Source organism: Fusarium phalaenopsidis, assembly GCF_050370095.1.
Source record: "Fusarium phalaenopsidis strain FUZ10S chromosome Unknown contig_32302, whole genome shotgun sequence".
NCBI classification, from domain to species: Eukaryota; Fungi; Ascomycota; class Sordariomycetes; order Hypocreales; family Nectriaceae; genus Fusarium; species Fusarium phalaenopsidis.
Genome location: NW_028145405.1, coordinates 5,699,946 through 5,713,636, shown reverse-complemented (window position 1 = coordinate 5,713,636; position 13,691 = coordinate 5,699,946). Strand labels below are relative to the sequence as shown.

The 13,691-nt window shown below is 53.2% G+C and overlaps 4 protein-coding genes across 4 annotated transcripts; 1 reads left to right on the top strand and 3 right to left on the bottom strand.

Moving 5' to 3' along the window:
* Nucleotides 1-322: 322 nt before the first annotated feature.
* LRP88_09123 (uncharacterized protein) lies at nt 323-1,536 on the bottom strand (the record flags this gene model as incomplete). The annotated part of the gene is made up of 2 exons (XM_083245616.1): nt 323-1,225; nt 1,348-1,536. The coding sequence occupies 2 exons, from the start codon at nt 1,534-1,536 to the stop codon at nt 323-325; spliced, it is 1,092 nt and encodes a 363-aa protein (XP_083100110.1).
* Nucleotides 1,537-5,248: 3,712 nt separating this feature from the next.
* LRP88_09122 (uncharacterized protein) lies at nt 5,249-7,297 on the top strand (the record flags this gene model as incomplete). The annotated part of the gene is made up of 2 exons (XM_083245615.1): nt 5,249-5,516; nt 5,586-7,297. 2 exons carry the CDS (start codon nt 5,249-5,251, stop codon nt 7,295-7,297), a joined length of 1,980 nt encoding a protein of 659 aa, XP_083100109.1.
* Nucleotides 7,298-9,482: 2,185 nt separating this feature from the next.
* On the bottom strand, nt 9,483-11,165 carry LRP88_09121 (WD40 repeat domain-containing protein; the record flags this gene model as incomplete). The annotated part of the gene is made up of 1 exon (XM_083245614.1): nt 9,483-11,165. The coding sequence occupies one exon, from the start codon at nt 11,163-11,165 to the stop codon at nt 9,483-9,485; it is 1,683 nt and encodes a 560-aa protein (XP_083100108.1).
* Nucleotides 11,166-11,854: 689 nt separating this feature from the next.
* LRP88_09120 (major facilitator superfamily domain-containing protein) lies at nt 11,855-13,219 on the bottom strand (the record flags this gene model as incomplete). The annotated part of the gene is made up of 1 exon (XM_083245613.1): nt 11,855-13,219. The coding sequence occupies one exon, from the start codon at nt 13,217-13,219 to the stop codon at nt 11,855-11,857; it is 1,365 nt and encodes a 454-aa protein (XP_083100107.1).
* Nucleotides 13,220-13,691: the final 472 nt, after the last annotated feature.

Sequence of the window (13,691 nt, the reverse complement as noted above, 5' to 3'; positions counted from 1 at the left end):
CTACACCGGAAAGTCATTTCTCCTCTGCTGGCTCCTACCCACCTTTGTTGCAGTAGTAGCTGGTGTATACTACAACCGAAAGTCATTCCGGTTGACCCGTTCTCGAAGAGGGGCCTCGCTCCAGGATCACATCTACTCACTACAAATGCGAGGCCGGTATACCGAGTCGGCAAGATCTTTGCTCTCAAGGGGAGCAGATATCTCATACATGGACGATATTGAACTTGGGCCTGTTTCACGTGTGGCGAGCTTTCTTGATTAGAGTGAGGGTGATGATATATGGAACTTTTCGAGTGAGACCTAGACAAGCCATACCAATTGACTACACCAGGACTGAAGAAAACAGACATTCCAAGTCCTCAACTTCATCTGTAGTCCTCTGGGACCTCTCCCTTTCCCTGAGCTCTTGTTTCTCCCTCCGGTCCCTATTCTCGGGATTAATTCTCCCATTCTCCCGAGAATAGTCCTTGACCCTCAGTGTTCCGCCCATGGGCAAGGCAATTCTATGCGTAGAATTGATGAAATGGTCCAGTTGCTCTTTATCTCTGAACGCGATGTAACCCATGTACTCTGACATTAATCCGATAGACTGGGGTGAGTAGTTAAAGAACCGACGGGCCAGTTTCATCGCTGAATTGAGAGAGCGTGGAAGTGGTCCTTGGGTACGGATCGTTGCGGTGAAAAGATGCTCCTTGCTGTTAGGAACCTGGAAACCCTTCTTCTTGGTGAAAATTCCAGCGATACGGCCACATTCTTGTCGAAGCCTGAGCTTCTGCTGGTTTTCTGGAAGGAGAAGTGCACCAGCCAGAGCGCAAGTGGCTACGGCATCATCTCCGGCGTTGTCAGCAACGCCACCGCCGAGATCCCCCCTGCCAGGCTTAAGATCTTGCCAGTGGTACCTGAAGATTTTGAGTAGAGATGTAAGCGCGGCGACATTCCCAACTGGCGCTATATCTTTGGCAATGTCACGAAGATCCGCCCAGGCTGAAAAGAAGCGCATCGCTTGCGGGAAATATGTGGACAAGTATTCCCACTCGGCTGCCATCCCAAACCCAATCATCACGAGGTTTGCCTTCTTGTCGCAGCTCTGGATGAAATCCAGAATGGCAGCCTCGAGGCCTTCGAGGTCAACTTGTCGCTCCTGGCCAAAGCGATGAGCGCGGCGAACTGGCATGCCGATATGCCCCCCAGCGCGAACAAGACCGTCTTGTCTGTCTTGGTCTATCTTGATGTTGAGAGTTAGGCCCTTAAGTTGCTTCGCTGCGCAAAAGTCTTGAGATTCGGGCGGTCGGTATTGGGTGACGTCGGTGAATCTGGTGCCGGTGCTGGGAAATATGCGAGACCGACTTGATGGAGGATGCGGTCCTTTTCGCTCGTGATGGCGACGTGCTCTGTATCTATCGCGAGGAAAGCCGAGTCCTTGAGCGCATTGCGTAGACCTTGTAGTCGTGTGATCCTGTTGCTGAAGAGGTCCCTGGAAGCCGGCTCGCGTTGGAGTTGCTCGTAGGTAGCCATGTTGTTGGAGGGACCGGGCATTGGTTCAGTCATTGGACTTCTTGACTGGCCTTGCTGGTCTCTGGGGGGATACGATGCCGGTGTTCAAAATGCCCCAAAGGGATACGTCTTCGATGGAGCCGAGGGATAGAGTAGAAGAGTGAAGTGTTCTTAGATGAGTGGCGGTAGGGCTTGGGGCGGAGTCAAAGGACAAGCGCCGGGTCAGAAGCTAAGAAACAAGAAAAGAGCGGTGCACAGTCAGGTATTTATTATTTCCATTGCCTTGCAGAAGGTTTTACAACTCAGCTATGTAGGTAGATAAAGTTACGCCATGCACGTACTGCAGTCAGTTATAAGAGAGTTTACCTTGGGTTTCGCCTCTCATTGTGCGTTTCCGACTCGTCATCGAGTATCCCTGTCGCCTACCGATGAAAAGGGGGAGAAGCCAAAGAGCCGGCAGGTTTCTTTAGAGAGACCCAGAAATCTTCCCGATTGCCCTCCTCGACTATCTTGCTGGGCCCAGTTGAGATGTGGCCTCTGAGCCAGCTTCGTCGATGGCATCTGTTAGTCTTCATCGCTGATCCTCCTCTATCAATTCATAATCGATTCGGTCATTAAGTCGCCCTTGAGCACTCGGCGAGACACCGCGGGCGTTGTATGGGCCAACCACCTGATAATTGAACAGAGGAGATCAGGGAACTCCTTGTTGGCATCCCGGGCGCGGAAACAGCGCTGGACACTGCAGTTGGCAATAAATACTTCTGGATTGAGTATAATGCAACTTGCAGTGCGCACAGTCAATGCTGTGGGCTGGGGTAGAGGCAAAGTAGGGCCTTGAGTCGTCGCCATGTTTCCCTCGTGATTGGCGTCCTCTTTCATCACTAGCTGTCGCATCGCCACAATCCCGACATGACTCGCCTCCTTGGAGCTTTGAAGTTCGTATATTGTTACAACTCCACTCGGTCGTCCGTGTAGTACGAATCGATAGGCGCCGGGCTCGGTCGTGAGGTTGCGACTGCGAGGTTTCATTTCAACCCCCTTCCACACCCGTCATTTCCGACAAGGGATTGAAGTATCTGCGATGTGTCAAGAAACCCAGTGCCGTACAGCATGCTTGTTGAAGGGTAAAGGAAAATGAAGATGCCTGAGTTGCGCCAGATTCCATCTGCAATGGTTGTGTCACTTGAGGGAAGACAGCCTGCCCCTTGATTGGGACATCCAGGTCCAAGGGCTTCTAGGCTGTACCTACGGTCCGCGTCGTACTTGGCATGCCGGTCGCTTGCAGGGCCGCTTAATTCAGCTTCAGGTTTCGAGACCAAGTGGGTGTCGGTCGAGTCCGAAGCAGCGACAGCCTTGTTGACCTTTGGAAGGCCGATGCTGGCGACGCGAGGTTCTTGGGGTCTATTGAGACTCAGCTCGACTCAGCCGTCTCAGGTCGGTGTCCCATGGGCTCAATCATCTGTTTGGACGTCGATTCGTGGGTTCTGCGTAAACGAATGCGCTGTGACGGCGTTCGGTCTTGAGTCGAGCTGGGCTGAATTTGTCGCTGTGACGTCCTTAGCTGATGCCGCGATGGGATCACTCGGGAGCACGACGAGAGGTGTCGAAAAAACAGCTGACGCTAGAATGGTGAAAATTTTTCGGTACTTCAACAACACCATGGAGAGGAACAGAAGCGGATGGAATCGAAAGAATAAAGGCTTCGGGGGCGAGCCTGATTTTCTGTTTCTGCCCAAGGGACTCGACCACGTCGCTGCTGACGGGCGGCGGAATGGAGGGGGAGTGATCGCAGTGATGGATGCTTCGAGACCGTATGTTTACCTGCTCTGTAAGTACGAGGGAGTACAGTAACCGACATGATTATTTTTAGTCGACGCAAAATGTGCAATGGATGCATTCGTGGGTTGAAAATGCAATCAGGGCCAGAAGGGAAGTGCAGGTTGATAAGCGTGTCAGAGCCACCAGCATGTCGCGTCGATTCTTGGCGCGTTGAGGGAGGCCTCCCCACACAAAGAAGAGAAACGGGAAAACATCTTCATCACACCTTGACCGGATATTCAGTGCGCATTTCGGTCGTTTCGCGCACGAGGCTGAGCAGGTGCGCTCCGTCGTAGGAGGCAGATTGCGAGGCACCTCCGACCTGGGCATTGTCGAGACGTTCCACCAGCGGCGGACCGTCGATGATGGGGTCCGGGGCAGTGACAAACAGGAGTCATCCACGGGAAATCTTGACGAAAACGCCACCCCGTTGGCGGCGTGTTTCAAGATCTTTGCAACCCCTGGATGGAGGCAATGATTGGATGTCAGGAGTTGTAGGACAATGAAGACTCGTGTCACAGTACAGTACCCGTCTTTGTTTCTGGCACTCTTTGTCTCCCACAGGTGAAATCTGCTAGCCCGTATTGATACAGCACTGAATGGAGAGACGACGTCACGGCCCGCCACAGTACGACAGGCCTGGGCGTTTTTGGAGTCGACGTTTCCTGGGTACAGTAGAACCTGTGTGCGGTCGACCATGTCAAGGCGTTTATGGAGGCCCACGTTAAAGACAACTGGAACCTATCAACCTCCGAAACATCGGAGTCTGGACGGGCAGTCAACCTGTCTGCGGTCCCCAGCTTCATCCGCTATGCGTGAGAGCTCACGGGGCCTTGTGGCGATCATGTGGGACGCAACCAGGGCCCATCCTGTCCGCCCATCCCTGGCGGATCGCCAAGCTGCCAAGTCGCCAAGCTAAGAGCCCGCCACTGAGACCCTTTTTGAAGATGGCCAAGATGGAATCTTTACTCAGAGCAAATCAATCGCAACTCCAAAGATCATAAAAAGAAAGGTTGAAAAATACCTTTTCGGTGCCGTGATTCCCGTCTGGACTTGTCCTCGACCCTTGGCGGCCTCGCTCCCAAGACTTGGATTCGGGTTTTGGCTGTCTTCACGTCTGTGTTTGGCAACGTCATCTTCGATGGCTCCAGAGCCTAGTTGAGGATGGGGAAGCTCTTGAATGGCTGGATCCATCTTCCAGCCAGGGGGGCGTCCTCAGCACTAAGCCCCAGGAGGCCAGGGCCAACTTTAACGTGAAAGCCCTCCCTGCGCGCTGCTCCCACTGGCTGCCCGACCCAACCCATCTAACACTGGGCTTTCGACGTTGCCCCACGGCATCGAGAAGAATAAAAACGCTAGAGGTACAGGAGACATGTTTGTCTTGTCATAAGGATGGGGAGAAACGCAATATAAGAGGAAGAATATAACATATAGAAGACGGTTGGAGCATTAGCTACTATTATTGAATCAGCTCTAATTTTTTATTAATTGTAGAAAAATCCTTCTCCGCCAAAACAGTAGCAGTTGAAAAGGGTTAGAGGTACCTTATTTCTTCACCTAGCGCACGCCAACGACCTGACGTTCGCTGCGCCATCTGACAGCTGGGCCAAGTTCCCAGTCCCAGTACAACAACCGTACGCCGGAGAGGACCAGAACTGGCGGCCAGAGTTGTCTGGTCTGTCGCCTTTTTCTGCCTTTTAGCGGGTCCCCATCCTTTTGTCTACGCACCTGTGATGGGCTCCGATATTGATATGGGCTGCCGATGCCCCCTTTCTCCTTGATCTCTGTTTCTTCATTCTCCTTCCCTCTTTTCAAGTCGCAGCGTTCAGTCTCTTCCTCATTCATTTGGCTGTTGCTGCAACCATCAAGAGGTTGTGATTCTCCAAACAACTATTACAACGATTCCCCAAATTACGTACCGTCGCATTTCTCCACGATGGGTATCTGCGCCGTTCAGAGCAAGCCACATGTGGCTACCCTCCCCAGACCCAGTCTTATCCGAATGAACCTCGCCAGCGTTATCGGCAAGAGCAATGATCACCAGCAGATCCCGCCTGTCGGCCTCGAACAGATCGAGTGGCGAGACGAGGTGGAAAAGAAGGACATTGCCCCGTCCAGCATCACTTTTGGGAATGCAGTGACCAAACCAACCAACAAGGCTTTCGTCCCAAGCTACACCGGGACCATTGTTCTTGACGAGAATGGTGAGTGGCTGCCGTCGCGCAGGGGCATTGTGGCAATTGAACCATGCTAACAGCTACCGGGATGTCTAGGCTACAAGCTTTACTACAATGTCATTGCTTTCAGTTTTGTCGCCATCCGGCTGTTCGAATGCATGTCGGCAGCTTATTCCGAGGCATTCGAACATCCCAAGCCCTCGGCCGATTCCCCTTGCCAAAACGATGGCACCGATGTCGACGTCAACAGACAAGTCTCATCTTGTGCTGGGTACGACCCACATGTCTACGGCGGCGGTCACAAGCGACAGAGCACTGGCGGCGGAAGTGGAGGATCCGAGCCTAAGAAGCATCGGTCGAACAACCAGGGCGATGGCCACTACAACAATGCCCCTCCCGGCGATAATGGAGCCAGCAGCGGCAGCGGCCACGGCGGTCACGGCGATAATGGTGGAGGTTCCAACCAAAATAACGACACCCAGAATTCCAATGTATCCACCGAAAAGAGATTCGCATGTCCTTTTCATAAGTTGGATCCTGTGCTCCACGCAGCCTGCGAACCCATCAAGCTGACCACTTGGGATCGCGTCCTCCAACATATCCTTCGAGCCCACGTTCTTCAAAAGCACTACTGCCCCAACTGTCGCACCCAGTTCAAGGGGGCCACGGCGGAAAGCGAGAAGAATAAGCACATCAGAGACGGATGCCAGTTTGTCGACATGATGGAAGCCGGATACATTTTTCTCCAAATCGACCCCGCGAATCTCTGTTTCGAGACCGACTATGAGAATCTCAAGGGGCTTCCACGCGGTTCTGACGAGGAGAAGTGGTTCAAGGCATGGGACAAGTTGTTCCCTGGGGTGCCACGTCCTGCATCCCCTTTCTTTGAGAGCATCGTCGATATCCTCCGCCGCAATGCGCGCCGTGCCCTTGCTGGGGTACCAGAGCCGCTCAGGAGCATGTTTAACAATGCCATCTTTAATCTCCCCACCGTGGCTTCGCGGCTTGCTTCGCGGGATCTGGCCCCGCCAAATTCCGCCCCGACTTCCACCCCGGCGGCCATGGCGATCCCGACCATGACCCCACTGGCTCCCGGCTTGTCCCCGGGCCAGATCGCCGCTCAGGCTCCGGCTCCGGCCCCGCCCTCGGCGCCAACTACCAGGCGACCTCAAGTTCCGCCTGGCATGCGCGCCAACTCGGTTGCTGGCCAGGGAATCAATAACCCGACCATGCAGCGCATGCAGGCCCAGGCTCGGATGAACCAGTCCAACCTGCCTTATGGCTCCAACCCGACTGCTGGAGGAGGGGCGCTACCGGCCCAGGTTCAGACGAATCCCCAAGTCGGACATGGTCAGGCCTCCAGTGGCTGGGCGATGAACGCTCCAGCCAGGCCCCACCCGCTGGCTCAGGCTCGCATGAGTCCCTCCGCCGGGCACGGCCCACACGGGGCGACTGGCCGGTCGATTCCTGCCCTGCCAGATCAGGTTCTACTCTACCCAGAGAGTCCCGTTGGCCAGAGTTCTATCGGCCAGCAAAACCCTATCGGCCAGCAGAACCCTATTGCTCAGCAGAATTCCTTGGGCGAGTTGAACAACCTCGACCCGCTTCTACAGGCGTGGCCCGGCTCGATGCAGGACATGTTGGGCAATCCGATTTGGGACTTGGGCAATGAAAACATTTTTGCTAATCCCGGGATGGGTCCTGACGCGGGCGTTGATGGGGATGACGATGACGATGAGCTGAGCTCGGCCTTGGGTAACGGCTCTGGCTTCGGCTATACAGACCCAGGATCGGGGTACATGGAATGACGCCGTCGCATTGACGGGGCATTTTTACCCTAGGCTGTGACTTGGAGGAGCAATATTTCGGATATTTCCTAGAGTATATTTGGACGTTTGAACTTGTCTATTAGTTATGCTATTTACATCTTGTTGTTCTATCTTTTGCCCACAACATGCTCGTGAAGCCATCCCGACCCAGGGTAGAGAAAAGGTATTGGCCAAAACTACCTAGTACTTGGTCGCTACATCCTTTGCCCAACACAACCACAATTTGAGCCTCTCTCACACGCTATTGTGTTCCTTCACCATCTTCCCTACGAGATTCTCCAATGTCAACTTGCACAACGCTGCTTGGGCCATCTCATCATCCTGCCCAGCCTCCTCTAGCATCCCTTGTTTCTTCAAGAAGTCGGAAACGACTGTTTGGCCGTGCTGCTTCCAGTAATCCCGGGCCATGGAAACTTCTAGTCCCAATCCTTTGCTCAGGTACGGTGAAGAAACCGACTCTTCGTTGGGGAAAACCGTGGCATTGATCTGCTCCCAACGCCGTTTGTTGCTGAGATGCGGCTTGTCGTCCCTTGCCAGCCTGGCTTTCTGATAGTAATTGATGCCTTCAGGTAGCACCAATTCCTGTAGCTCGCAGCCTCTCTTGAGGATGTGGCTGTCGCACTGACTTGCAGAGTCGAACACCCGAGAGCATATAGGGCAGTAGGGAGGCCTCATGTGATGTCGCTGCACGTGTCTGATGACATTTTCAGGCATCACCAGGTGGTGCTTTTTGAGGCACTGTTGATGCTTTTGGGGATCTGATGCGTAAAAGGGGCAGGAGAAGTGAAAGGTTCCCCTTGGTGGCGAAACAACGACGAATTCATCGTCGCTGCTTTCTTGATGGTTTGAGGTTGTGGGCTCTGACTGCCAGTCCGATGGCCGTGAACGTTTCCGAGGCGGCTCTTGTTTTTCTGGTGGCGCAGTGTACTGCGCAATGTCTATAAACTCCTGGACTCTCTTGAAGGAGATGTCCAAGAGTGGTTGCACTGCCTGTTGGAACTTGTGGTCTTCAGGTAATACCAGAATGTTGGCATCGGATTGGTCTCCACAGCACGACTCGACATCAGATTCATCACTGTCAGAGTCTTCAAAACTGTCATCCAACCCATCATCTGATGAAGCTGGAGTGATGTAGCTGTGCACGCCAGAGCTCTCTTGGCGGGAGCGAGATGGCAATTGACGATAGACAGGGGTCCCCGGCCTGCTCCGTTTGGTACCAGTCAAACCCGCCGCTGTGGACGAGCTATATGATCCGGCCGAAACATGCCTGTATGGGAGGCTCTTTGTGGTATGTCTGGTTGGGGGTGTAGAGTGCCGTGAAGATGGAGAGTGAGGAATGGCCATCGTGGATATCAATGCTTTTTACGGCACAAGAAAGTGAAATGAATTGAGTAGATCAACCATGAGAGGGAGGATGAAGAATGAAAACATCGCAAATGTAAAGGAAGAAAGATCCGGTATTATATAGCTACTCAAAAACTCCCTACCAACATTGAGATGAAGTTTGACCTTACCGCCTGGTCGCCTTGGCAGAGGACCACAAAGTCTCAGCCTTGGAACACAGTCGTGCTGTGGCTTCCAGCCCATGTCCGCTCTAAGGCCGGTGATTGGAGCGATCTCATGCACCCCCCCACACTCGTCCTCACAGTTGTGTAGAGAATGCCCCTTGGATTGCTCTCGCTTTAACGAAAGACGACGTATGACGGGGCGAAATTCCCATGCATCGTTGGCTCGATTATGCACCAACTGCCGCTTTCCTTTATTCTAATTGCTTGCTTACAGTACCTTGACCGAAGATCCAACGCGATTGAGTTGAACGCCTCCTAGGAGAGACTGACGTGGTTCGCCCTCCGCTAACACCCATGCCCAGGCGGCCGCGCACCATTGAGAACCAATCCATTAAACTCGATTGAAAGCATCACTGTCACAGGCATGGACTATCTATGCTGTGTAGTAGGCAGGAGGCAATTGGATTATCTACCCAGCTGCACTGCTGCCTGCTCAAGTAAAAAGGTATATCGATATAACCGAAGAACCCTCTTCACACCGTCATCAGCCAAATTAGCATCCCACTTCCCGCCGCCGAGTCATCTGCACCAGGGGTTGCATCCTCTCTCACAGTACCCATCCCTCAGCCTCACACTTGCGCCCTCGATGTTAGGGATTAGTCTTCCTCCGCCTCCCATACACGTACATTCTTATCTTTAGAAGCTGACGCAAGCCGATACGCAGAGGGTGAAAAAGCCACAGAAAAGACGGCATCTTCATGGCCCCGGAGAACATGTATCTTCTCGCCAGTCCCTACGTGCCATATCATGATGGTCTTGTCGGCCGAACCAGATGCTAAACGCTCACCGTCGTGAGTAAAGGCAACGGACCACACAAAGTCGGTGTGGCCGCGCAGGCAGAGAAGTTGCTTGATCTGTTTGCCAGGTCTCGTGTCCCAGAGGATGACTCTCTTGTCGGATGAGCCGGATGCCAGGCGTGAGTTGTTCGGCGAGAAAGCCACGGCATGAACACAGCCGATATGGTCGTCGAGAGTTTCGACAAGGTTTCCTTTCAGATCCCAGAGGCGTATTGTCATGTCAAGAGACCCCGAGGCCAGGTATCGATCATCAGGTGACAGGGCAACCGAGGCGATTGAAGAGCCATGACCTGATAGCTCCAGACTTAGGTCACCACTCTCGAGATCCCACACCCGGACGAGGTTATCGTGCGCACCCGATGCGAGGTAACGGCCATCTATTGAGATGGCCACCGACATGATATTCGCATGGGCGAGGAAGGTCTTGGATGGAGAAGTAGGTGAAGCCAGCTCCCACAATCGGATCGTTTGATCCAACGACCCCGAAGCCAATGTGTCGTCCTTTGCAGATACTGCAACACTTCGAACAGCACCAAAGTGTAGTTTGATGGTCTTCTGGAGGCTTTTGTTGGACAGGTCCCAGATGCGAACACTCTTATCCTCAGATCCCGACACGAGCTGATTCCCATCGGCAGAGAAGGCCACCGAGAAGACAGTATCCTCATGACCCGAAAACACATTGCTCCTAAGTAGGGGTTTACGGGATCGAGTGCTGTTTGCCTTGACACGCGGAGTATTGACCGACGAAGCATTTCTTGACGGAGTATTTCCTGACGGAACATTTCTTGACGATGCATTTCTCGATGGTGCATTTCCTGAATGGAAATTCCCTACTGCTTCATCCCATCCTAGTGAGGAAGAAACGTATCGCTTTTTCTCTCCGGGAGATGACTCAACCGGCGACGATGGCAACTCTTGGTAAGGCCGTGAAAAGGAATCCGATCTTGCTTGGCTCTCTGTCTTCGGTGTTGATGCTGAAGCCGTAGGTGTAGGTGCAGGCGCGGGTGTAGGCACAGAACTGCCAACGGTTCCCTCTTGCTTAGCTCCTGTCGACTTCCAAGGCTCTGGTCTCGGTCCGAACATGGGATGACTGGTCCGCGACGAGGTTGGCGATCGTGAAACCTCTGCATGACTCCTCCGAGTTGTGGCTCGTCGGGTGGTCCCAACATCGTTGGTTGGCTCATCGACTATGACCTGGCGGGTGCCAACAGTGTTGGACACGTTGGTGAAGTCAACTGACCCTGCCATGAGTCCATCTGATATGACGTCGGCTTGAAGACGTGACATCCTGATGGTTCCCCGAGCTGTAGGTTGTGGTTGCGACGGCAGCTCGGGAGCCGCAACAGGAGCCGCATTGGGCGACGCATCAACTGGAACCACGATGGGTGGAGGATCAATGCGAACGACCTTCGGATCCGTGGAGACAGACACCGCGACCGCGACGGTCTCGGTAACCCTTTGCGTAGCCCTCCTCTCCAACATCTCCGTAGTCTGAGCGGCCACATCCGCCGCACTCACGGCCCGCGCCGGGCGCGGCGCCAGCTCGTTGTCGTCCCTATCGTGCTTGCTGCATAGAGATCCCATACCTTTTCATGGCCTTGCGGATGCAGCCTCGAGGACTTGCTGGCCTCAGTTAGTGAGTTGTCGATGCGAGCTGAGGTCCAGCGAGTCAGACCACGAGCTGGTCGCGAGACCTGACCGGGATAACATTATCCTGGACGAGTAAAAATTGCCGCCTGGTTTATTGCACTTGTTCTAGAAATTGAGCCTAGCCACTTTCATCAGAGGGCCTTTTGTCTCAACACAGGTGTGAGAGCTGCAGGAATAACGCACAGCTGCGCTGCGAGATTCACGGAAATGCTTCGGGCCTGAAAGGACGAAGTACTCTTCAATTACATTATACTTTTCAATTGTATGTCCAACTGCCTGATGGTCTTTTTCTTCATTTCATCCACAGCTGTGGTAGCTGTAGGCGCCAGCTCTGCAGGGTTGTAGCCTGTAACTTCTTCACGGACCTCGTCAATCAATACCATGTTGCATATCTGTACCAGACTTTGTGGTCTTTTTATTCAGTATGGGATGCCTTAACCTCTATAATACAGGTATTCATTTACGTCCGAACCCAAATCCCTTTTCTTAATTACATGTTGAAGTAAAGCGTCGCTGGCCATTTACACCTTTTCCCACTTGAAGCACTTGAGCAACGACACCGTCTTCTGCCCAGCTTCTTTCCTTTCGCCATGATGTTCCTCAAAGCATGTAAATGTCCCGTCGTCATTTCTTCTCCCTCTATTCATCTGCCATCCGCGCAAGACCAACATGCACAGAGACGCAGCTACAAACATGAAGCCCGTAAACAGCTGCGCTCCAAGGTAACTTCCCGTGCCTAGATAAATCTCCACAGCAATCGGCTCGCTGAATGTTGAAGGGACAACCATCGCTACCCAGAGGATGCTCAATCCTGAAGCTAGATTCTCGATTCCCATTACCTCGACGATGACGGGCGCTGCGTTGACCCAGAATATACCAGCCGAGAGTCCTCCGACGAGGGCGAACGTGATGAGTACCCCGAACGTTTTGGCGTTTACCCAGATTGCGAGTGAGAAGACACCCGTCATAAAAGTCATGAGGGTCGTGATGTTGAGACGACCGTATCGATCGCTGAGCCATCCCAAGCAAGGTCGACCGATAGCCTGGCCCAGCATGAAGAAGGCGGGAATCATGGAAGCCTTGGAAGAGTTGAGTCCTATCACGTTGGCGTAGTTTGCGAGCGTAAAGATGAGGACGAAATATCCGAGCATGCTAAATGCACCGAATCCCAGGATCCAGAGATACTCTTTTTTCTTGAGGAGGGAGGTGTCGAAGGCCAGTTGCCGTGCCCCCGTAGCACCGTATCGAGTCTTGATGAGGAGCGAGCAGACGATGTTTACCACAGCAGAGACGATGGCGAGGATTCGGTACGCCCACTCCAAACTCAATGTGCGAATCATTGCCCCGACCGCAAGCGAATACGTGAGACCTCCCAGTCCTGCACCTGCGATGGCGATACCGTTGGCCAAGGCGCGTCGTTTCGTGAACCATTGAGAGATGATGCCGTAAGAAGGTAGGAAGAGCAGCCCCATACCAATGCCGAATAAAACGCCCTGAGATAAGAATAGATGCCAGATTTTCGTCGAAAGACTCGCGCAGACGAGACTGAGAGCTTGAAGAACGGCACCAATGGCCATAGTCGGTCTTGTCCCTATCTCCCGAACGAAGATGGTGACGAGCGGCGAGATGAGCATCGTGACGCCAATGCTGAGAGAACCGACGGTTGCGTACATGAGCGCCGTTGCGCCAGGAAAGGTGCCTTCTTTCAGGTAGTGAGCCAAAAAGACCGAGTAGGCTGCACTGATGCCCCATGAATGACCATTGACGATGGCCACCGAGGTCGTGACGACCCATCCATAACCTCCATCAGGGGCTTCGGCGGATGGTGATGCGTTTCGTTGAGATTCTGCCTCTGGAGAAGGCGAATGCTCCTCTTGGCGCCTCATAACTGTGTGAGAAGGTTGATTTAGAATGAATGGTGATGCTGCTATACTGTCGAGACCTCTACTGATACGCTACCGTAATGCAAGGCCAGATACTGATGCCGGGCCAGGCCATCTATAAGAAATCTAACGGACTACCGGGTCAAGATCCCGAGAAGGTTGCTTTGGAGATTAGCATTTGTCACCCATTGCCTGACCCAATAGCAACAAACAGGGTCTTTGTTGCCCTGTGACGACGGCTATTCGGCTGGGGAGGGCGCACAAAAGGATTTTGCCAAGAGGGCTGTTCTAGTCTCCGATCTCAGGCATGCAAGATCGGATCTTTTACGTGATGCTGGGGTCGGCTCTTTATGTCACTGACCCGTAGCATCTTTCGGCTCACCAACCTTGACCATATGATGTTGGTATTTGATATCAATAACAATGCAAGGTTTATACGAGGTGATATTCCCTGTTTCTGAGACATCAAGGCCAT